Source organism: Nilaparvata lugens, chromosome 9 (assembly GCF_014356525.2).
Source record: "Nilaparvata lugens isolate BPH chromosome 9, ASM1435652v1, whole genome shotgun sequence".
Classification (NCBI taxonomy): Eukaryota; Metazoa; Arthropoda; class Insecta; order Hemiptera; family Delphacidae; genus Nilaparvata; species Nilaparvata lugens.
The window spans coordinates 29,562,144-29,585,526 of NC_052512.1; the positions used below are offsets into that span (position 1 = coordinate 29,562,144).

The 23,383-nt window shown below is 35.2% G+C and overlaps 1 protein-coding gene across 2 annotated transcripts; it reads left to right on the top strand.

Annotated features, from left to right (window-relative positions):
• Positions 1-22,734, top strand: LOC111057910 (zwei Ig domain protein zig-8). Of its 2 annotated transcripts, XM_039435779.1 has the most exons (5): positions 16-151; positions 1,424-1,562; positions 10,739-10,949; positions 18,464-18,763; positions 22,169-22,734. In XM_039435779.1, the coding sequence occupies exons 1-5, from the start codon at positions 45-47 to the stop codon at positions 22,324-22,326; spliced, it is 915 nt and encodes a 304-aa protein (XP_039291713.1). In that variant the 5' UTR covers positions 16-44; the 3' UTR covers positions 22,327-22,734. The 2 variants fall into 2 exon arrangements, with proteins under 2 accessions (XP_039291714.1, XP_039291713.1); XM_039435780.1 differs by lacking the exon at positions 1,424-1,562 and having other exon boundaries at positions 1-290.
• The last annotated feature ends 649 nt before the right edge of the window (positions 22,735-23,383 follow it).

A 23,383-nucleotide genomic window follows, 5' to 3' on the forward strand; every position in this document is an offset into this window, starting at 1 on the left:
TCGTTCTTCTGTTCACAGGTTACGTTGAGAGCGACATCCCAAGGATGAGGGGTGGAACGGCACTTGCGATGAGGGCTCGAGAAGGAGTGATGCCTGAGCCCCAGCCACAACAACTGAATCTAGAACAACAACTACAGCAGCAACAAAAGAAGTCCCAACATCAACATGGATCCCACGGTGGTCGGTACCCTGAGCCATACTTCGATCCTAATGGCAATACCAACATCACAACCCAGCTGGGAGCTCATGTTCATCTCCCCTGCAGAGTCAGGCAGATCAGCAACAAATCGGTACGCCTTCCATTACATGGCTCTATAGTTATAGTGAGGTCCACGTTATAATGCCAGTGAAGAAATAATTATTATTGAACGAAAATCCTAAATAAATGCTGCAAATCACCCCGAAGACCTCTGCTACTGCAGACATTGACAACAGGGCTAACAGCTAGATGGAAATTCGATGAGAACTACTATCCAAAAATTAGTTGCCAGCCCGGGAATCGAACCCGGTACCTCCCAATATTGCTAGTCAGGAATGCTTGCCATTACATCAAACTGACAATTCTTGGATAGTAGTTCTCATCCAATTTCCATCTAGCTGTTAGCCCTGTTGTCATTGTCTGCAGTAGCAGAGGTCTTCGGGGTGATTTGCAGCATTTATTTAGGATTTTCGTTCAATAATAATTATATATTAATTAGCATTTGAATAAATGCATTCTCTATTCAATTCCATCTGTAAGCAGTGAAGAAAGATAGGAGAAAAACATTGCCAAGTCTCTCCATTTCGCCACTGAGTGTACACAGCTGTTACTCAATTCATCCAATTAAATTTGATCTAATAATAATTATCATTTCCTTGATGAAAATAATCAAATTGATGTCAAATTATTCAAGAAAATATATTTTCTCATAATTTGATTCAAAAGTTTGCTCTCATAACTGAGATCAGATTTTGATTTTTATACATACCTGAAATGGCGGCTAATTGACCGAGCGAAGTGAGGTCTAAGATTCAAGTCGACGGCTTGGCATTTCTCTTAATGGTTATATGTTGCGCATTTACGGCGAAACGCGGTAATAGATTTTCATGAAATTTTACAGGTATGTTCCTTTTTCAATTGCGCGTCGACGTATATACAAGGTTCTTGGAAATTTTGCATTTCAAGGATAATATAAAAGGGAAAAGGAGCCTCCTTCATACGCCAATATTAGAGTAAAAATCAGACTATAGAATTATTCATCATAAATCAGCTGACAAGTGACTACACAGATGTGTGGAGAAGCCAGTCTATTGCTGTATTTCCATAAGGTCTATAGTTTCAATCAGGTACTTGTGGACGAAAATACTGCGTGAGGTCTACTGTTCACAGAACTACCAGTTTAAAAAGCTGTGATACAACAATCTGAATTTCAAAACAACAGAAGCCCCAACATCAACATGGATCCCACGGTGGTTTGTACCCTGAGCCATACTTCGATCCTAATGGCAATACCAACATCACAACCCAGCTGGGAGCTCATGTCTATCTCCCCTGCAGAGTCAGGCAGATCAGCAACAAATCGGTACGCCTTCCATTACATGGCTCTATAGTTATAGTGAGGTCCACGTTATAATGCCAGTGAAGAAATAATTATTATTGAACGAAAATCCTAAATAAATGCTGCAAATCACCCCGAAGACCTCTGCTACTGCAGACATTGACAACAGGGCTAACAGGTAGATGGAAATTCGATGAGAACTACTATCCAAAAATTAGTTGCCAGCCCGGGAATCGAACCCGGTACCTCCCAATATTGCTAGTCAGGAATGCTTGCCCTTACATCAAACTGACAATTCTTGGATAGTAGTTCTCATCCAATTTCCATCTAGCTGTTAGCCCTGTTGTCATTGTCTGCAGTAGCAGAGGTCTTCGGGGTGATTTGCAGCATTTATTTAGGATTTTCGTTCAATAATAGCTATATATTAATTAGCATTTGAATAAATGCATTCTCTATTCAATTCCATCTGTAAGCAGTGAAGAAAGATAGGAGAAAAACATTGCCAAGTCTCTCCATTTCGCCACTGAGTGTACACAGCTGTTACTCAATTCATCCAATTAAATTTGATCTAATAATAATTATTATTTCCTTGATGAAAATAATCAAAGTAATGTCAAATCATTCAAGAAAATATATTTTCTCATAATTTGATTCAAAAGTTTGCTCTCATAACTGAGATCAGATTTTAATTTTTATACATACCTGAAATGGCGGCTAATTGACCAAGCGAAGTGAGGTCTAAGATTCAAGTCGACGGCTTGGCATTTCTCTTAATGGTTATATGTTCCGCATTTACGGCGAAACGCGGTAATAGATTTTCATGAAATTTTAAAGGTATGTTCTTTTTCCAATTGCGCGTCGACGTATATACAAGGTTCTTGGAAATTTTGCATTTCAAGGATAATATGAAAGGGAAAAGGAGCCTCCTTCATACGCCAATATTAGAGTAAAAATCAGACTATAGAATTATTCATCATAAATCAGCTGACAAGTGACTACACAGATGTGTGGAGAAGCCAGTCTATTGCTGTATTTCCATAAGGTCTATAGTTTCAATCAGGTACTTTTGGACAAAAATACTGCGTGAGGTCTACTGTTCACAGAACTACCAGTTTAAAAAGCTGTGATACAACAATCTGAATTTCAAAACAACAGAAATTAAGTTATTTGGTGGTTATTCTATTCCAATTTCTTTAAAAAATAATAGAAAAATATATATCCTTTCTAAAATAAATAATTTCAATGTAAATAATTCTAAAATAACCTTTCAATATTATTTATACCGGTACGAGTGGGTCTAACCTTTACGTGTAGGCTGAATGAAGCATGGATGAAGTTTAAGGTGGTTAGTTATCAGCTTTTAGGTATTCATTCCAGGTATTTCAATTTGTGTTTCTCATACGGTGATGTCTAAAAATTACTTAATTTTGTTCCAAAAATACATCTTTAATCAATTATACGACTTGTGTACTCAAGTATTTTGACCGAATGAAGAAAAAAAATGGTGGCTGAGAATTGTTTGTTTACTTTTGTACAGTCACTGCCAAAAGTAAAAATAAAATATTCTGTCAAACTGACAACATTGCAAAGCGAGAGAGAGAGATAGCGCCATCTGTTTTGTTGTATGATAGAAAAGGACAGCAACAGTATTGTCAATCGTACACTACCATTATAACGTGGACCTCACTATAGGTCTACGTTATAATGGCAGTGTTTGATTAGTAATGGTACTTCTAACCTTGTCTAGCGGGTAGCGCCATCTCTTTCTCGCTTTGCTCTGTTACCAGATCATCTTTTAACTAGTAGTTCTGGGAACAGTAGACCTCGCGCGGTTATAATTACAGCCTCCTATTATACTGTCCCTGAGAGTAAATCTTGTCTGTAAGTCGTGTCGGCGTATGTGGAAACGGCTAATGGCTGTTGAGGTTGGTGTATCGAAAATGGTAACATAAAAAGCTAATCTCCTTCAAAACATACTGATGACTTCAAGCACTACCTCCGTAAAGAAAGCCGTAGTGCATTCGTGTGACGTCAGCACAGGTAGGGCTCTTCCATATAAGGGAGAGTAGGGTTGTGTTTGTTCGTTTGTTCGCATCAAAATATGTCAACTTGTGGATTGCAAACCGAAAAAACAGAATGATTTAGATCTCCGAATTTTGCACATAGATTCTAAAAATATCAAATCTCGTGCACATGGAAGCCCAAATTTCAATTTTCCTTCTAGATTTTCCAGAATTAGTGTTAAAATTTCATTCATGCTACCGTACATGTAGTTCCATACGTCATAGGCTTCATTGTTGTAGCCCAGAAGTGTGTTTTTCATGAGTAGGTTATAATACTGTTACAAGACAATCATTTTCGAACGTAGCCATGTAGCGTAACAGTAAAACGCTCGCTTTCAGAGCGATGGTTTCTCGGTTCGAAACCCGATTCTTCCAAAATTTTTTGTTCTCAATTTTTTCCCTCGAAACGTATTATCATCAATTATTTTGTGAAAGAATTAGTTTTCATCACAATTGAACTTGGATTTTATCAAATAATTATTCTTAATGTAAAATTTTGCCACCAATACGAATGAAATTGACATAGTCTTTATGCTGTATCATTGAATTTTATATTCATAAAACATGAATAGATCACAATACAATAAGTAATAATTCATATTCTTCAGTTATAATGTACTATCAGACACAACTTCGCAGTGAAACGAATATTTCGTTTTGAATTGAGAAAACAAAAGGCTGTCTGATTCAAATTGAGGAGGATCTGATCGATTCTAAAATTTATTGATGTATTGAAAAATCAATATGATTCTGTGAGGTTTTCAAGTATTATGTCTTCTTCAGTTATCTATACTATAATAAAGGAAAGAACTGGCTTATACACGTGAGAAATAGGGAATTATGTTTGACGCATCATCACGTCTGAAATACTCAACTGATTAATTTGAAATTTTGCATATAGATTCTCAATTAACCGAGGATGGTTATATGCCTATTTTCAGTTCTTCAAGATTTTATTACGTCAAGTTTTCAATTTGTCATGCTTCCAGTTGCTGTATAGAAGCAGCTGATCATTTCTTTTAAAGGGACATTAGATGATGGGTATGATTGGGGATCCTATTCGAATAAAAATTTTCTGTCGCATCAAAAATTTGTTCGCCATTTTGAATTCAACTTCATTTTTTAAATTGAAAGGTAGTCATATGACAAAATTAGAAGACAGAAAACTAACGTTGGTCATATGATACAGAATTTCAAGAGAAAATGAATGATGAAAACCGCACCGATTTCTCAAACCGTTCAAAAGTTATTCTCATTCAAAGATACTGATAAATCATCCATCCATCCATATCTTTACTGTAATAATGAAAAGAGCTGGCTCATACACGTACCTTAAATTATGTGAGAAAATAATGTTTGACGCATCATCATGTCTGAATTCCTTGACTGATTGATTTGAAATTTTGCATAAAGATTATTAATTAACCGAGGATTGTTATATGCCTATTTTCAAATTTCGAATTTTTTATTACGACAAGTTTTTACTTTCCTTGCCCTATTACCATAGGTAAGGAAAGTATTGCTTTCCGAAAAAAATTAAGGTACCCTAATTTATAAATTTCTATACGTTTCAAGGTCCAAAAAAGTGGTTTTTGGGTATTGGTCTGTATATGTGTATGTGTGTGTGTGTGTGTGTGTGTGTGGTGTGTGTGTGTGTGTGTGTGTGTATGAGTGTATGTATGTGTGTATGTGCGTCTGTGTACACGATATCTCATATCCCAATTGACGGAATGACTTGAAATTTGGAACGTAAGGTCCTTACAATATAAGGATCCGACACGAACAATTTCGAACAAATCCAATTCAAGATGGCGGCTAAAATGGGGAAAATGTTGTCAAAAACAGGGTTTTTCGCGATTTTCTCGGAAACGGCTTAAACGATTTTGATCAAATTTATACCAAAAATAGTCATTGATAAGCTTTATCAACTGCCACAAGTCCCATATCTGTAAAGATTCCAGGAGCTCCGCCCCATCAATGCAAAGTGGGATTTTAGATTCCCAATTATCAGGATTCAGTTACAATTTGAACAAAAAATTTCCTGTGGAAAAGATTAAGCATAAAAATCTCTTCAATCAATGTCCAGTAACATTTTCACCTAAAATTAAAAATAAGCTCAAAATTTGAGAAAATGTAATTATTCAATTTCAAACTCTTGGCAACTGTTGATTCTATTGAATCATTCACTATGAAGAGATAGCAGATCTCGTGTGTATCCAGCGTTATTGAACTGTCACCAGCTGGCTAAAATCTTTGAATAGTAGACTTGTGATGCGCGGGAACACTAGCGTCAGGTGATCAATTTTCATAACGGCAAGGAAAGTTGTGTGAGTGTGCCACACCAGATTTTTTTAGTTTGCTAAGTTTCAAAATAGACCCTTGCGAAGCATAGGTTACCTACTAGTCTATATATAAAAGCGAAATGGCACTCACTCACTGACTGACTCACTCACTCACTCACTCACTCACTCACTCACTCACTCACTCACTCACTCACTCACTCACTCACTCACTCACTCACTCACTCACTCACTCACTCACTCACTCACTCACTCACTCACTCACTCACTCACTCACTCACTCACTCACTCACTCACTCACTCACTCACTCACTCACTCACTCACTCACTCACTCACTCACTCACTCACTCACTCACTCACTCACTCACTCACTCACTCACTCACTCACTCACTCACTCACTCACTCACTCACTCACTCACTCACTCACTCACTCACTCACTGTTAAAATTTCATTCATGCTACCGTACATGTAGTTCCCTACGTCATAGGCTACATTGTTGTAGCCCAGAAGTGTTTTTATGAGTAGGTTATGATGCTGTTACAAGACAATCATTTTCGAACGTAGCCGTGTAGTGTAACAGTGAAACGCTCGCTTTCGGAGCTATGGTTCCTCGGTTCGAATCCCGACTCTTCCTAAATTTCTTGTTCTCAATTTTTTACCTCGAAACATATTATCATCAATTATTTTGTGAAATAATTCGTTTTCATTATAATTGAACTTGGATTTTATCAATTAATTATTCTCAATGTAAAATTTTGCCACCAGTACGAATGAAATTGACATAGTCTTCATGCTGTATCATTGAATTTCATAGGAAAAACATGAATAGATCACAATAAAATAAGTAATAATTCATAATCTCCAGTTATAATGTACTATCAGACACAACTTCGCAGTGAAACGAAAATTTCGTTTTGAATTGAGAAAACAAAAGGCTGTCTGATTCAAATTGAGGAGGATCTGATCGAAACTAAAATTTATTGATGTATTGAGAAAAATCAATATGATTCTGTGAGGTTTTCAAGTATTATGTCTTCTTCAGTTATTCATACTATAATAAAGGAACGAACTGGCTTATACACGTGAGAAATAGGGAATTATGTTTGACGCATCATCACGTCTGAAATACTCAACTGATTAATTTGAAATTTTGCATATAGATTCTCGATTAACCGACGATGATTAAATGCCTATTTACAGTTCTTCAAGATTTCATTACGTCAAGTTTTCAATTCGTCATGCTTCCAGTTGCTGTATAGAAGCAGCTGAACATTTCTTTTAAAAGGGACATTAGATAATAGGTATGATTGGGGATCCTATTCGAATAAAAATAACTGTTTTTCTGTCACATCAAAAATTTGTTCGCCATTTTGAATTCAACCTCATTTTTCAAATTGAAAGGTAGTCATATGACAAAATTGGAAGACAGAGAAACAAATTTGTTCATATGATACAGAATTTCAAGAGAAAATGAATGATGAAAACCGCACCGATTTCTCAAACCGTTCAAAAGTTATTCTCATTCAAAGATACTGATAAATCATCCATCTATCCATCCTCTTTACTGTAATAATGGAAAGAGCTGGCTCATACACGTACGTTGAACTATGTAGGAAAATTATGTTTGACGCATCATCATGTCTAAATTCCTTGACTGATTGATTTGAAATTTTGCATAAAGATTATTTATTAATCGAGGATGGTTATAGGCCTATTTTCAAATTTCGAATTTTTTATTACGTCAAGTTTACAGTTTGCGAAGTTTTAAAATAGACCCTTGCGAAGCACGGGTTACCTACTAGTACATCAATAAAAACACTAGCTAATATAGATCAGCTGAAATCGACGAATTTATAGGTGAATGATCTCTACCTGTGCTGACGTCACACGAATGCACTACGCTTTGTTTACGGAGGTAGTACTACACGTCGATTAATTATATGCGTGATCTATCAATCTGTCAGTTATGGTTTTATTGTACACGCACATGGAAGAGCATGCTAAACTGTTAATTTGGCCACTAAAGAATAATAGGATGGTCTGGATTTGAGGATTGTTTGTATGGGTTATAGATTTTGAGGTGTCCAGCTAATGCATCAACTATTTGACGGTACGAAGTTTGCCGGGCCAGCTAGTATACGGTAGATCTCAATACAATGAAGAGATAAATTCAAATAAAGAAAACTGAGAAAAAAATAATTGAACTGTATATTATATAAAAAACAATTTAGGACAACATTACTATGCATCTACATAAATTAGCGGAGCTTTCAACATATCAATGACCATTCTTTGGAAAGAATATTCAAAATATTTTCCCACTAACTCTCTATCATAGGGTAGAGAACTGAGTCATATAAATAATGGACTATAACACTCTTCAATGGTATAAGAACAAGCCTCTATAGTGCGGTCCACGTTATAATGGCAGTGTTAGATAAGCAATGGTATTGCTATCCTTGTCTATCATTCAACAAAGCAGATAGCGCTATCTCTTTCTCGCTTTGCTCTGTTGCCAGATCGTCTTTTAACAGTGTGGAATTGATAATCAATTAACGAAATATTTTATCTTGATTATAAAAATTCATTATGTGGAAAATATAATTCCTAGCTTGATAAAACATTATTGATTATTCTGAACGAGAATGAACAGTTGATATTACATCAATAACCTTTATCAGCTACCGTCTATAGAAGGCGTTCACATGACAGAGGATCGGCAACATCTTTCTCCACTACCATTATAACGTGGACCTCACTATACCAGTATCCTCGGTGATGCACGTTTAAATACTAGATTTGTCAATTTCAATAATAATTGACCGAGCGAAGTGAGGTCTAAGATTGAAGTCGACGGTTTGGCATTTCTCTTAATGTTTATACAGAGTGATTCTCAATTATGGTAAAATAATTTAATACGTGATAGTAGAGGTAAAAATTTTGGATTTTTATCTCAGGGGACACTTGAAAACCCTAGTATACAATACTCCGATTGATACCATTGATGAACTCCGATTAAGGACTTTGAACTGAATAGAAATGATAAAGCAGACTCCTGGAATATTTGAACGAGTCCGACAATCGATAAGAAGACGTCTGAACATATGCATTCAGAACAACGGAGATCACTTTGAACATATCAATGACTATTCTTTGGAAAGAATTTATTCAAAATATTTTCCCACTAACTCTCTATCATAGGGTAGAGAACTGAGTCATATAAATAATGGACTATAACACTCTTCAATGGTATAAGAACAAGCCTCTATAGTGCGGTCCACGTTATAATGGCAGCGTTAGAAAAGCAATGGTATTGCTATCCTTGTCTATCATTCAACAAAGCAGATAGCGCTATCTCTTTCTCGCTTTGCTCTGTTGCCAGATCGTCTTTTAACAGTGTGGTTTGATAATTAATTAACAAAATATTTTTTTTATTGATTATAAAAATTCATTATATGAAAAATATAATTCCTTGCTTGATAAAACATCATTGACTATTCTGAACGAGAATGAACAGTTGATATTACATCAATAACCTTTAGAAGGCGTTCACATGACCGGCAACATCTTTCTCCACTGCCTCAACGTGGACCTCACTATACCAGTGTCCTCGGTGATGCACGTTCAAATACTGGATTTGTAAATTTCAATAATAATTGACCGAGCGAAGTGAGGTCTATGATTGAAGTCGACGGTTTGGCATTTCTCCTCATGTTTATATGTTGCGCATTTACGGCGAAACGCGGTAATTGACCGAGCGAAGAGAGGTCTAAGATTCAAGCCGACGGTTTTGCATTTCTCTCTATGTTCATATGTTTTTTTGTTTATATTTATGTTTTTATGTTCCGCATTTACAGCGAAACGCAGCAATAGATTCTCATGAAATTTGACAGATATTTCGCGTCGACGTATACATACGGTTTTTTAAATTTTGAATTTTAAGGATAATACAAAAGGAAAAGGAGTCTCCTTTGATCGCCAATATTATAGTAAAAATCAGACTTTAGAAATATTCATCATAAATCAGCTGTCTAGTGGACAATAATACTACCCGTTCAAAAACATCGAACTTCTTGAGAATGTATCTTTCCATCAACGTTAGTAGAAAGTTGACTATAATACTACCCGTTCAAAAACATCGAACATCTTGAAAATGTATATTTCTATCAACGTTGTAGACAGTTGCAGCCAGACCTGATAACAGCGGTCACACTCACATTCCGGGACGACACGTCACGGCACGATAGGACAGAAAGCTCTATGTTTATTTAGGATTTTTTCCAGACATTTTGAATTAAAAAATTATTTATTAATTTTTGAGAAGACATAACAACAGGTCAATGTAACTTACTGAGCTCGAGGTCTACTGTTCACAGAACTACTAGTATAAAAGGAAAAAGGAGCCGCCTCCATAAGCCAATATTAGAGTAAAAGTCAGACTATAGAATATTATTCATCATAGATCAGCTGTTTAGTGGACTATAATACTACTCGTTCAAAAACATCAAACATCTTGAAAATGTATCATCCATCAACGTTGTAGACGGTTGCAGCCAGACCTGATAACAGCGCTCACACTCACATTCCGGGACGACACATCACGGTACGATAGGACAGAAAGCTATATGTTTTTCAAGGATTTTCTCTAGATATTTTAAACTGATAAATTATTTATTTTTTCAATTTTATTCAATTTTTGAAAAACATAACAATAGGACAATGTAACTTACTGAGCGCGAGGTCTACTGTTCAAAGAACTACTAGTAAAGTTACATTCTCATTCATTTTAGAGCTTCTGTGTTCCCTGATATTGTATCAGAATTTTTCTTAGCAGGTCTCCTGGATACGTCACCGAGACGCACACATTTTGACAGTGGACCGCTACACGTTCATCGCAGACGACCGCTTCCAGTCGTTCCTGGTGGAGTCGGCTTCGACCTGGAATCTGCAGATCAAATACGTGCAGGAAAGAGACGCGGGAGTCTATGAGTGCCAGGTGAACGCCGACCCCAAACTCAGCCATCGAGTCACGCTCATCGTCATTGGTCAGTCATCTCACAATACAATACTATATTAATTATTATTACATGAGAATCCTATATTATTTATTTATAAGGTTAGCAAAAAAAAAATACAAGAATCGGAAAAGAAAAAACAGGCTATTGCCTAAAACTTCTTCAATTTCCTAATTTAGTTTCTAATTGTCCAAATATTATAGGTTATGTCCATTCAAATTTCTACACCAAATCACAATCTAAAATATAAATTAGAATGAAACAAACAATTTTAAATTTGGATGGATTAATAATAAAAGTTTCTTAAAAACATGGAACAAACTATAAATTCACAAAATAAAGAATAAAAACACTTAAATTTTGTGCTCGAAAATATCACATTCACCATAGCTGTAACAATATAAATAATTATTGAACGAGCGATTTCTGTTTATCCTATTATATCAAGCGAGCAATTTCTGTTTTTATATATCTGGTTATTTATGTTTTACGGATCTCGATATTATTTTATTCAAGATCCATAATTATTTTTTTATTTACATTGTGGCAAACATAGTATATCCTATTATATTAAGCGAGAAATTTCTGTATTCATGTATCTGGTTATTTTTATATCTGGCTATTTCTAAATCTGGTTATTTATGTTTTACGGATCTCGAAAACGGCTCTAACGATTCTCACGAAGTTTGGAAAATAGTTGGTTTATGATGTAGAGATTCGATTGCACCAGGTCTCATTCTTTGGAAAACTCGCTAAACGACATTAAAAGGATAATATTCATCCTTGGAAAACAGATGATAATTTCGTCGTCTCTCGATAACAGAAGATGTGTTTGCCTGTGTGGGAGAGAGACAGAATTATTTCCAGCTTTGTAATCATAATCAATCAGCGAGAAATTTTATCTAGCTAGATAATTTAATCGATTTGATCAACATAATCTGATTTAGTGACATGACATGATAATCCTCCTAAACTAGAGTATTTATCATAATTTTCAAAGTTAATTATTATTTGACAATTTCAAGTGATTAGTGAGTGTTATTTTGTTATTCAATTTGGTTTGTATATAATCTAAATTATATTTTTTTTTATTTCAAATGTTTGAACGAAACATTGAACCTGAATTCAAGTGTATAGAGCATAACCTACTTTCTGGACTATTCAAATCAAAATTCGTTTTTGGGCTGTGCCTGTTAGTACTTCCCCAATCATTTCAGAGATTTGTGTTCGGTTTATCAAAAGTCGATAAATAAATAGCGAGCGAAGCTCGTTGCCCCGATATTATGTTTATATGTTTAGATGTTTGGATGTTTAGATATTTGTATTTCACCGGATCTCGGAAACAGCTTTAACGATTCTCCCAAATTTAGAACATAGTAGGCTTATGATATAAAAATTTGATTGTACTAGGTCTCATCCCTGGGAAAACTCGCTGAAGGACATCAAAGGGATAATTATTATTCATCCTTGGAAAAACAGCTGACAATAATCACTTCGTCGTCTGTTGATGATGGAAGTGAGAGAGCGAGTTCATGTGTGTGGGATTGTGTCAAAATTATATGACTCAGTTGTTGAACTTTTGTAATCATTCAATCAGGTACTTAGTACCGGTTGCAAAAAAGCCGGGTTACTTTCAATCCTGATTAACTCCAGAAGATCCATCTTTTTGAAATGGTCTTCTCCAATTTGGTTCACGTGAAATTGATCGGGATTAAAATTTAACCGGCTTTTGTGCAACAAGGCCTTTCTGAGGGAAATTTTCCATTCCTCTTGGAATTGATCTCAATCTACTGTGATTAGATAGAACATTCCTGTATGAAATATGGATGTTATTATAATTTCTTATTTCGTAATAAATTGTTTATACTTTTTCGCCCCACTTGGATGTAATGAGCTGGTTTTCGTGCGTCATATGGAGGCCGAAAATGATTGTTTTCTGACCAGGCCGGTAAAAGTTTACGGCCCTAGGGCTGTAAAATAACCTTGAAGTCAGCTGATTCTGATTTGATGTGAACGTGTTTACAAAATGGTTTATGAAAAGGAATCAGTTTATGCTTCTAGAATTGAATAAGTATTCTGCAATAACATACTATTATTTTATTTGGATGAATAAAATACAGATAAGATATATATTATAAACTATTCAAATTCGATTTTCAGAGTAGGATAGAACTTCTAACCTAAACTTCCGAAGTCAATGACAACAATCATTGTTGACGTTGACATTCAGATTGGCCAAATTTCAAGTGTGCTAAAACAGCTGAACAAAAAACTCTTCATCATTTGTGTTTATCATTCAAGAATCAAAACATTTATAATAATATCATCTTATTGTCATTTGGAAGAATGAAAAGTATAAACTAACCTCTTACATAAATGAACATAATCTCTTAGGTGATTTAGACAAATCAGAATAAAAAATAAAAGTACATGAACAATTTCCTGATATTCAGATTACCTCAGATTTACTAGAGCTATGACCTTCCTGTTTTGCTTTCGGAAGTGCCTAATAAACAATTATTCTCATATTTATATTGTTTATTTTTCTGTGTGGCGAAAAATAACGTTCTCACCATGGGCAAAAATGTTTTTCCGGCTCTCAATCTTTTCTAGTCCTCGGCCTACGGCCTCGGACTTGAAAACCGATTTCGAGCCGGAAAAGTCTCATTTTCGGCCCTAGGTGCGAAATATACTATTGTACTCCAGAGCGAAACTCGGTCTCCGATATTCCAAATTAAATGCTGTGAATCACCTTCAAGACTTCTGCTATTATATTCTAATGCTCCAATGCCTTAAAACATTTATACCCTAACACATATCATTCATAGTGGGGTGCATATTTATTCATTGAATTATCTATGCCTATTTCAGAAATTATTCAAAAAACTTCTTTGTTTTATTTGTATAGAATGTTATAGTATTAAAATTTGTATTGTTATTGTTTTTGATGAATAAAATTTTATTTTATTTAATGCTACTGCATTTTAAAATGGTGGACATTTATATCTTTGAATGAAAATCACTAGAAAAGTGTATCTCCCATCGAAAGATGTCAGAAATTGTTTATTGTAGCCCTTTTCATAAAGAATCGAATGAGGAAACTGCCATTATCATTATTATTAATATCGGGGGACCGAGCTTTGCTCTGGAGTGTAGAAGCATAGACAATTTGTAACGAAAGATTGAATTTATAGTTTATATTAATTTATTCATTCATTTTCTCAGTCGTTCAATTATTTTTACAGTTATATGAGGAGGCACAACAGGCTTATGCCCAAAACTGTCCCTTCTCAAATTAATACTACAGTCCAAATCAAAATCTAGGTTAAGCTACTATCACTCATCAGAATAACAATTTATTCACACTTAAAAAACAAACACATCATCAATTACAAATAGATATACTATGAATTCGATTTACTATGATATACTATGTTTGCTACAATATTTTGTTAATATACTATGTACTATTCCACACTAACAGCATCTAGTGACTATTTTGGACTTTCTGAAGTAAACAAGTTTTCTAAAAACAAGTGAAATAAACGAAAATAAGTTTTCCTATCTGAAATTTTCTTCTCGTGAGATCAGCTGATGAATGATCCCACACATGCACTCTCTCATTTACTTCCATTACGGTATCGACAGACGACAAAATTTACAGCTGTTTTTCCAAGGACGTATTCATCCTTTTAATGTCCTTCAGCGAGTTATCCTAGGGGTGAGACCCAGTGCAATCGAGTATTCGTATCATAAACCTACTCTGTTCCAAATTTGGCGACAATCGTTAGAGCCGTTTTCGAGATCCAGTCACATACAGATATGTTTATAAACATAAAAACATCTAAACATCTAAAGATATCAACATCTGAACATATAAACATCTAAACATTTAAACATCTAAACATCTAAACATTTAAACATCTAAACATCTGAACATCTGAACATCTGAACATCTGAACATCTAAACATCTAAGCATCTGAACATCTAAACATATAAACAGAAATTGCTCATTTAATCGTATAGGATTATTATTTTTTCCTACAGTTACTTTGAAAAGTGGCCATTGCTGCACTGATTACAGAACGCAAAGAATCACTTTTCCGCTCTAGTGCGGGAAAAATTTTTCTTCACTCCAGATTTGCAACATGGCAACGCAAAATACTTAGTAGGTTATATGGAGCAACAGTGCAGCAAAATCAAAATGAAGTTGGTAACAGTGACTGCTGTGGCTGCTATAGTGAGCAGAGGTGCAACCAAGCACAACGCGCTAATTATTACTATTATATATTATAACCAACGACAACGAGGACTTTGGGATTTTAGGATTAAGGTTTTTATCAATAATAAAATTACACAGAAAAACATTTGATGGATTTCAGGCAATTTTACCCATAATTACCCACTTTTCATATTCGATGGTAACTGTAGGAAAAACTTAATGTGAAATACGTGCGCAAAGTTCCTCTGCTGCACTCAAGAAACCATTCCGCCCGAGCCGTAAACGTTTCTTTCGGTGCAGCAAACTGTCACTTTGCGCACTAGTTGCACAAATAACTATTGATGCGTGGAGCCACAAATTTTGAGCAGTGCTCAAGTGGAATGCGACATGCCAGTGTGAGAACCGAGAATGAACTATAACATGATAACAGATCATTAATATCTCGGCTCCAAATCAAGATATCGATCTGGCTCTGATTCAATCCTTCCAAGGATGAATAAATCCACAATCAATGTCATATGAAATTTCATTGTATATTCATTGTTCAAAGTTTCATTCCTAAACAAAGCCATAAAATCAGGAAATTTTCACCCATTATTTCATATTTTGTCCGATAGAATTTCACGCTTTTGTTTACCGAGAAAAATGTTCCTTATAGAAGTTATAGCTCAAGAGAATATCAAGAGTTAAACTTCTCTTATGTACTATAGGACTTTCTGATGTTCTATGAAATGCTCTTAATTTTTTTTAAATGAAAACTATACAAATGTATGGGTTAAAGAAAGGAGACGAGGCCGCGCTACCATTACACTAGGCTATTGTTCAAAAAGGTTCATCCTCCAACTCTCAACTATCACACTCTATTGTCCTCTGAATCCGCTTCATTACCCTTATTAATGGCCGGAGTGGCCCCGTCTGCTTTCTTGAAGGCAGTTTTAGCTGGTAGGGACTCATCTGTTACTTTCCACCTCACCTGTTACTTGTATTCTCACTCTATTATCGAATCTAGATCAGTATTCAAATACTTGTTATTCAATTATTTCTGATGGTTCATTTTGATGAAACTCAACTTGCTCACAAGCTCTATACAGACTAACTTGAGTTACATACAATTCGTGGTTACACACCACGTGCACTATTCATCAGCTGATGATATGCATATTATATTATTTATTTGTATGAATATAATATCATCAAATAATTCAATATATTAATGTATAGTATGATAATTACAGCATCAGCTTATGGAAAGCGTACGGCGTGTGTTCGTGGCACAAGTCTTCTTGAAAAATCTTTATAAAAAATAATACGTTCTTAGTTCGAGTAAATTTGTACTTATAATCGAGAGTAATATGTGTGTTTATCCAATCACTGTAGGCTACCACTGGTTTACAGCTGAAAATGCCTTCAAGTAATCAGAGGCCCGGGTTCAAATCCCGGCCCGGGCAGGATATTTATCTCGGGCCACTCCCGTGTTTCGGATGGACACGTTAAGCCGTCGGTCCCGGCTGCCTAAAAAGCAGTCGTTAGGTCATGTCAGAGGCCCTGAAATTGATCAGTTGCGACCTGAAAACTCTGACACCAGACCTGAGCCAGCCAGGTCACTCGATATTATTATTATAACAATAGGCGACCACTGAAGGGTCACTAGAACTTTTGACTATAGAAAGAATTCTTTCTATAGTCAAAGCTAGAACTCTACCTGTTCATCCATTGCTTTCGGCGGCCCCGTCTCCTTTCTTTCACCCAAATGTATTATTACTTGTGTAAAACAGTTTTTCCTTTTTCCTTTTTATTTCATTCCTTTCTAATAAATTTTCGTTATTTTCCCTTTTTTCATCAATTCATTTTCAAAATCTTATGTATATTTCTTATTTTCCTTTTGCAATTTGTATTTCTTCTCTTTCATCTTATACTTGAAATCTTTGAAGTCTCTGTTTGTTTGTTTGATTTGAATTGTCCAGTTAATCTGCACAATAAACGTTTTTCACACTAGATGCCCATTTGAAAGATACTACCACCAAAATGTGTTTTCTGAGAATACTATTATTAAATTTCCTTTTTTATACCCAATGCAATACACCTCGGGAGTCCTCGATGATAGAAAATTAATTTTGGTCTAGAATTGTGGACAATGATTTTTCTTCCACGTGCGTTAAAATAAATAAAGAATGGCTACCTAATAGTTTGGGAATCAGTTGGATAAGTTAGAAGAAGGCGAAAATATCAAGAAATGTATCCTCCCCCTAGAGTTCAAGGCATTTCCCAATCAAACTGAGTTGATTGATTGAGTACTTTATTTATGTAGATTACAATATATACTGGCTTATACACTTATATACAATAGCTTACAATACAGCAAAATTGTAGATGGATTCACATAATATAAACTAAGAAAATAATCATTGAGCTGTATATAATATGAAAAAAAGCAATTTTTAATAACTATAGATAAGATAGATAATATTGTTATGCATCTGCATAAATTGGCGAAGCTTTGGACATATCAATGTCCATTCTTTGGAAAGAATATTCGAAGTATCCTCCCACTAACTCTCTACCAAAGAGAGTCATCTATATGAAAGCGAAATGGCACTCACTCACTCACTCACTGACTGACTCACTCACTCACTCACTCACTCGCAGAACTGAAAATCTACCGGACCAAAGACGTTGAAATTTGGTAGGTATGTTCGGTTGGCCCTTTAGAGCCACACTAAGAAATCTTTTGGCAATATTTAAACTCTAAGTGTTGTTTTTAAGGGTTAAAGTTCGTCTTTTAGCATGTATATTCTCCTTCTCCCAATCTCCTTATTATAATTGAAATTTCCATATCATATGTTACTATAGAACTATAATCTAGATAGAGTATCTCTTCGGAACAGTCGTTAACTGGCAACTGAATTAATAATTTTGTCAGGTTGGTATTAAGTTGAGTTGACTTTGTTAGGTTGGCACCAAGTTGAAGATAGAAATGCATTTATCGTGGAAAAATTGATTGGGCACTGCTACTCCAATCCTGGGAATATTATATTACTAGCCGTCAGGCTCGCTTCGCTCGCCATATCCGTTTAGCCAGGCGCTTAGTCTGGACCCCCGACTGGATTGTCCTAACATATGATAAAAATGCTCAAATGAAAAATGCGATCTCATTCTTGGCCGATCCAGTCGGGGGTCCAGGGGGCGGAGCCCCCTGGCTAGACGGATATGGCGAGCGAAGCCTGACGGCTAGTGTGGAGATAATCTTATAAACTGCATGATAAACTTCACGTTTTGATTCTCATGCTAATTTACGCATTTTTCATTTTGCTCGTGTTTCAGTGCCAAAAGTAGAGATAGTCGGTGAGACAGAACGGTTCGTGAAGGAGGACAGTCAGGTGAACGTGAAGTGCGTGGTGACCCAAAGCCTGGAGTCGCCCAGCTACATCTTCTGGTACCACAATGGCCGCCGCATCCTGGAGAACGGGGTCCCTCGCAAGTCCATCAAGACGGAGAGCATCGGATCGGACACCACGATCAGCACATTCTCCATCTCCTCGGCCCGCAAGGAGGACCTGGGCAACTACACCTGCCAGCCGACCAACCTTGGATCCGCCCAGGTCGTCCTGCATGTGCTCAATGGTAAGGCTCAGTTCATATTGTAGTCATATTTTTACTTTCCTTGCCCTATTACCATAGGTATTCTTTCTTTCTTTCTTTATCCGGCGCTACAGCCATAGGTGAGCTCTGGCCTCCTTCACAACACACCTCCATTCTTCCCTGTTCATGGCTCTTTCCTCCCATCCTCTTACCCCCATCCTTCTCAGGTCATACATCACTTGGTCCACCCTCCTGTTCCTTGGCCTACCTTTCTCTCTTCTGCTGTGCAACTTATTACCATAGGTATTACCATAGAGAAACAATAGCGTAAGTAGATATCCCATGGTACAGGGCGTTTATGTCGCAACTTTTACTATTATCTCAATCCGATTACTGTCAATTATTGTCGATTTTAACTGTTTTGACCGGGTAAGAGTGTATGAACAGCACATTATGAGAGACTGCCAGCGTTATGAAGCTTCACAGGAAAGAACTACATGGACTATCAGCTTGAGATAACAGTAAAAGTTGCGACAAAAACGCCCTTTACCATGGGATATCTACTTATGCTATTGTTTCTCTATGGTATAACTTTCCTCTCCCTATTACCATAGGTAAGGGAAGTATTACTTTCCAAAAAAAATTTAGGGTACCCTAACTTCATGTTTTCTGATCGTTTCAAGGTCCCCTGAGTCCAAAAACATGATTTTTGGGTGTTGGTCTGTGTGTGTGTGTGTGTGTGTGTGTGTGTGTGTGTGTGTGTGTGTGTGTGTGTGTGTGTGTGTGTGTGTGTGTGTGTGTTAAATTTTAAACTTGAGGTCCTTATACCATGAGGATCCGACAATAAGAAATTCAATAGAATTCAATTTAAAATGGCGGATAATGGCTGAAAAACCATGTTTTTCACGGTTTTCTCGAAAACGGCTCTAACGATTTTCTTCAAGTTCATACCCTAGATAGCTATTTATAAGCCCTATCAACTGACATGAGTCTCATTCCTAGGAAAATTGCAGGAGCTCCGTAATATTCCTGAGAAGAATGAATCTTGTTTAATTTCTATCACGATTTTCTCAAAAATGACTTGACCGAACATGGGAATTTTCCTTAATCACTCTTGTTATTTCTAAAGCCTCTAGAATAATCGAAGATCTGCCTTTGTTATTAACATGCAGGAACTCAACATTCTCCTCAACTGTGATCTTATTATTTTTGTTATCAGATGTTCTGCAAAGATTCCCCATTTTGTTTATTCCAGTCTCTGATGTGATCTTTAACTCTACTTTTGAAACTTCTACTTGATTGGTTTCAGAAACCGGTCTTTCTAGAGGTGCGTACAGATTTACGCGCCGCGAACATGAGCAATTCAATTTTTTTTTCTGATGCCAAGCTTTTTATATCTGTATCTTACCATTCCTGTAGAAATACAGATATAGTCAGATGATTCACCTTACAAATCTGTACGCACCTTGAGTATCAATTAATCTGTGGCTCTTTGACAATTTCTTAGTCTTTTTCATTCATTACTAGCAGGTAACCCGTGCTTCGCAAGGGTCTTTCTTAAAATTTGACGTAATGAAATCTAGAAGAATTCAAAATAGGCCTATAAGAATCCTCGGTTGATTAAGAATTTATATGCTGCATTTCAAGTCAATCAGTATGACCACCTTTCAATTAAAAAAAGAAGTTGGATTCAAAATAGCGGAAAAATTTGGGTGTGACGGAAAACCTAATTGAAGTAATTGAAAACTTGACAAACTGAGAACTTGATGTAATCAAATCTTGAAGAATTTAAAATTGGTCTATAACCACCCTCAGTTAAGCAAGATTCTATATGCAAAATTTAATCCAAGTCAATCAGTCCAGTAGTTCTGACGTGATAATGCGTCAAACATAATTTCCCTATACTTTACACCTGTATAGGCTACGTTTATAATCCAGTTCTTTCCTGTATTATAGTATAGAAGATGATACATGGATGGATGATCATTGTTATTTTACTAAAAAATAGAATAAGTTGAATAGTTTCCCTTTCAGGGGGAGTTTTGACAACCCACAAAACTCATTTTTCACTCGAAGAAATATCGAAAAGGTGCATAGGACCTTATTTTTTTGCTTAGCTTGCCAAAATACCCCTCATTCCAATATTAAAATTTCCGACTGACTGTACAGTGAGTCAGTCATTCCTTCAGGGCTCGAATAATTTTGAAAATTTTAATTAAATAAAAATGGAAGAATATAATCTCTTTATGTAAATAACAACACCTTCATTCAAATACATATCAATTGAATGCGTATTCATATTGCCGATACAGCATTGATGGAACTGTAGACGTTTATTCAGCACTTTGTCTCAAAAATTGTTCTAGCTGAAATAGTTATTTGTGCAACTAGTGCGCAAAGTGACAGTTTGCTGCACCGAAAGAAACGTTTACGCCCGAGCCGTAGGCGAGGGCGGAATGGTTTCTTGAGTGCAGCAGAGGAACTTTGCGCACGTATTTCACATTAAGTTTTTCCTACAGTTACCATTGAATATGAAAAGTGGGTAATTATGGGTAAAATTGCCTGAAATCCATCAAATGTTTCTCTGTGTTATTTTATTATTGATAAAAACCTTAATCCTAAAATCCTAAAGTCCTCGTTGTCCTTGGTTATAATATATAATGAATAATAATTAGCGCGTTGTGCTTGGTTGCACCTCTGCTCACTATAGCAGCCACAGCAGTCACTGTTACCAACTTCATTTTGATTTTGCTGCACTGTTGCTCCATATAACCTACTAAGTATTTTGCGTTGCCATGTTGCAAATCTGGAGTGCAGAAAAATTTTTCCCGCACTAGAGCGGAAAAGTGATTCTTTGCGTTCTGTAATCAGTGCAGCAATGGCCACTTTTCAACGTAACTGTGGGAAGAATAAATAATCCATGCCACATGTAGGCCTAAACATTGCATCAGGAAAACGAAGTTTCAAAACTATGTTTTCCAGGTATAAAGCAATATATAGAAACAGATGTTCCTTTTTCTATTTCGACCATATGATTTGGTGATTTCTTAATGAAATCGAATGTACCATTAATTTTATGAAATTTAAACATTAATTCTGAAAAAAACTAGAAGGAAAATTAAAAATTGGGCTTCCAGATGCACGAGATCGATCATTTTAGAATCTATGTGCAAAATTTGGAGATCTAAATCATTCCCGTTTTTCCGGTATGCAATCCACAAGTTGACATGTTTTGATGCGAACAAACGAACACACGAACACACGAACAAACAAAACCTTACTCTCTCTTATTATATAGATTGGACATTTATTTTTGATTGTGAATTTTTGTATTTTCATTTCATCTATGTAATATATAAGCTTATAGTGTTGGATTGAATGAGATTTATTATTGATTACTGATTGATTGAATTATCACTAAACAGGTGAATTTATGCTTGTCTATAGGAGAGCACCCAGCTGCTATGCGCAAGAACAATGCTTGCGGCATCCCGTTTGGTCTGCTCGGCCCTGTGCTTCTTGGCTTCATCATCAGGAAACTTCTCCTCCACGAAATACCAACTCTAGCTGACATGTCTCTCACATTTGCAGCCATCTTCTTCTAAACAATCCACCTTGCAGAATATTCCACCACTGCGTGAGTTAAATTGTAAAGAGTTGTGATGTATGTCTATTATTTTTGTCCTGACCACTGAATATGTATAGATTGCACATGTGTGTCATATCTATGAATACTTCCACACATACTCATCATATATGTGTATCATATTTATGAGTATGTGCTTCATATTTATTGAAACTATCCAATGACCAATGTTTGTTATTATTCCAAGGTTGTTGATGTTGTTATAGATTTCTGTAAAATATATTCTGACTCTTTCTGTTAACAATCGTCAAGATCATGTGATATTTGTACAGAGCATAGATTACATAATACAGAGCATTAATACATAAATGTATTATTGGTGCGGCACGTGTTTAGGGATAATGGGGGGAAGAGAAGGGTGGGTTGACTAGAGACTATCGATAAGATTTTTATTTATCCATTTATTTATTGATTTATTAATTTATTCATCTATTCATTTATTCATTTATTCATTTATTCATTTATTCATTTATTCATTTATTCATTTATATTCATTTATTCATTTATTCATTTATTCTTTATTCATTTATTCATTATTCTTTATTCATTTATTCATTTATTCATTTATTCATTTATTCATTTATTCATTTATTCATTTATTCATTTATTCATTATTCATTTATTCTTTATTCATTTATTCATTTATTCATTTATTCATTTATTCATTTATTCATTTATTCATTTATTCATTTATTCATTTATTCATTTATTCATTTATTCATTTATTCATTTATCATTATTCATTTATTCATTTATTCATTTATTCATTATTCATTTATTCATTATTCATTTATTCATTTATTCATTTATTCATTTATTCATTTATTCATTTATTCATTTATTCATTTATTCATTTATTCATTTATTCATTTATTCATTTATTCATTTATTCATTTATTCATTTATTCATTTATTCATTTATTCATTTATTCATTTATTCATTTTATTCATTTATTCATTATTCATTTATTCATTTTATTCAGTTATTCATTTATTCATTATTATTTATTCATTTA

Coding starts and splice junctions, on each gene's coding strand:
- LOC111057910 (XM_039435780.1), top strand. CDS start 45: ATGAGGGGTGGAACGGCACTTGCGATGAGGGCTCGAGAAGGAGTGATG. Junction 291..10,738: donor GGCAGATCAGCAACAAATCG/GTACGCCTTCCA, acceptor TTTTCTTAGCAG/GTCTCCTGGATACGTCACCG. Junction 10,950..18,463: donor AGTCACGCTCATCGTCATTG/GTCAGTCATCTC, acceptor CTCGTGTTTCAG/TGCCAAAAGTAGAGATAGTC.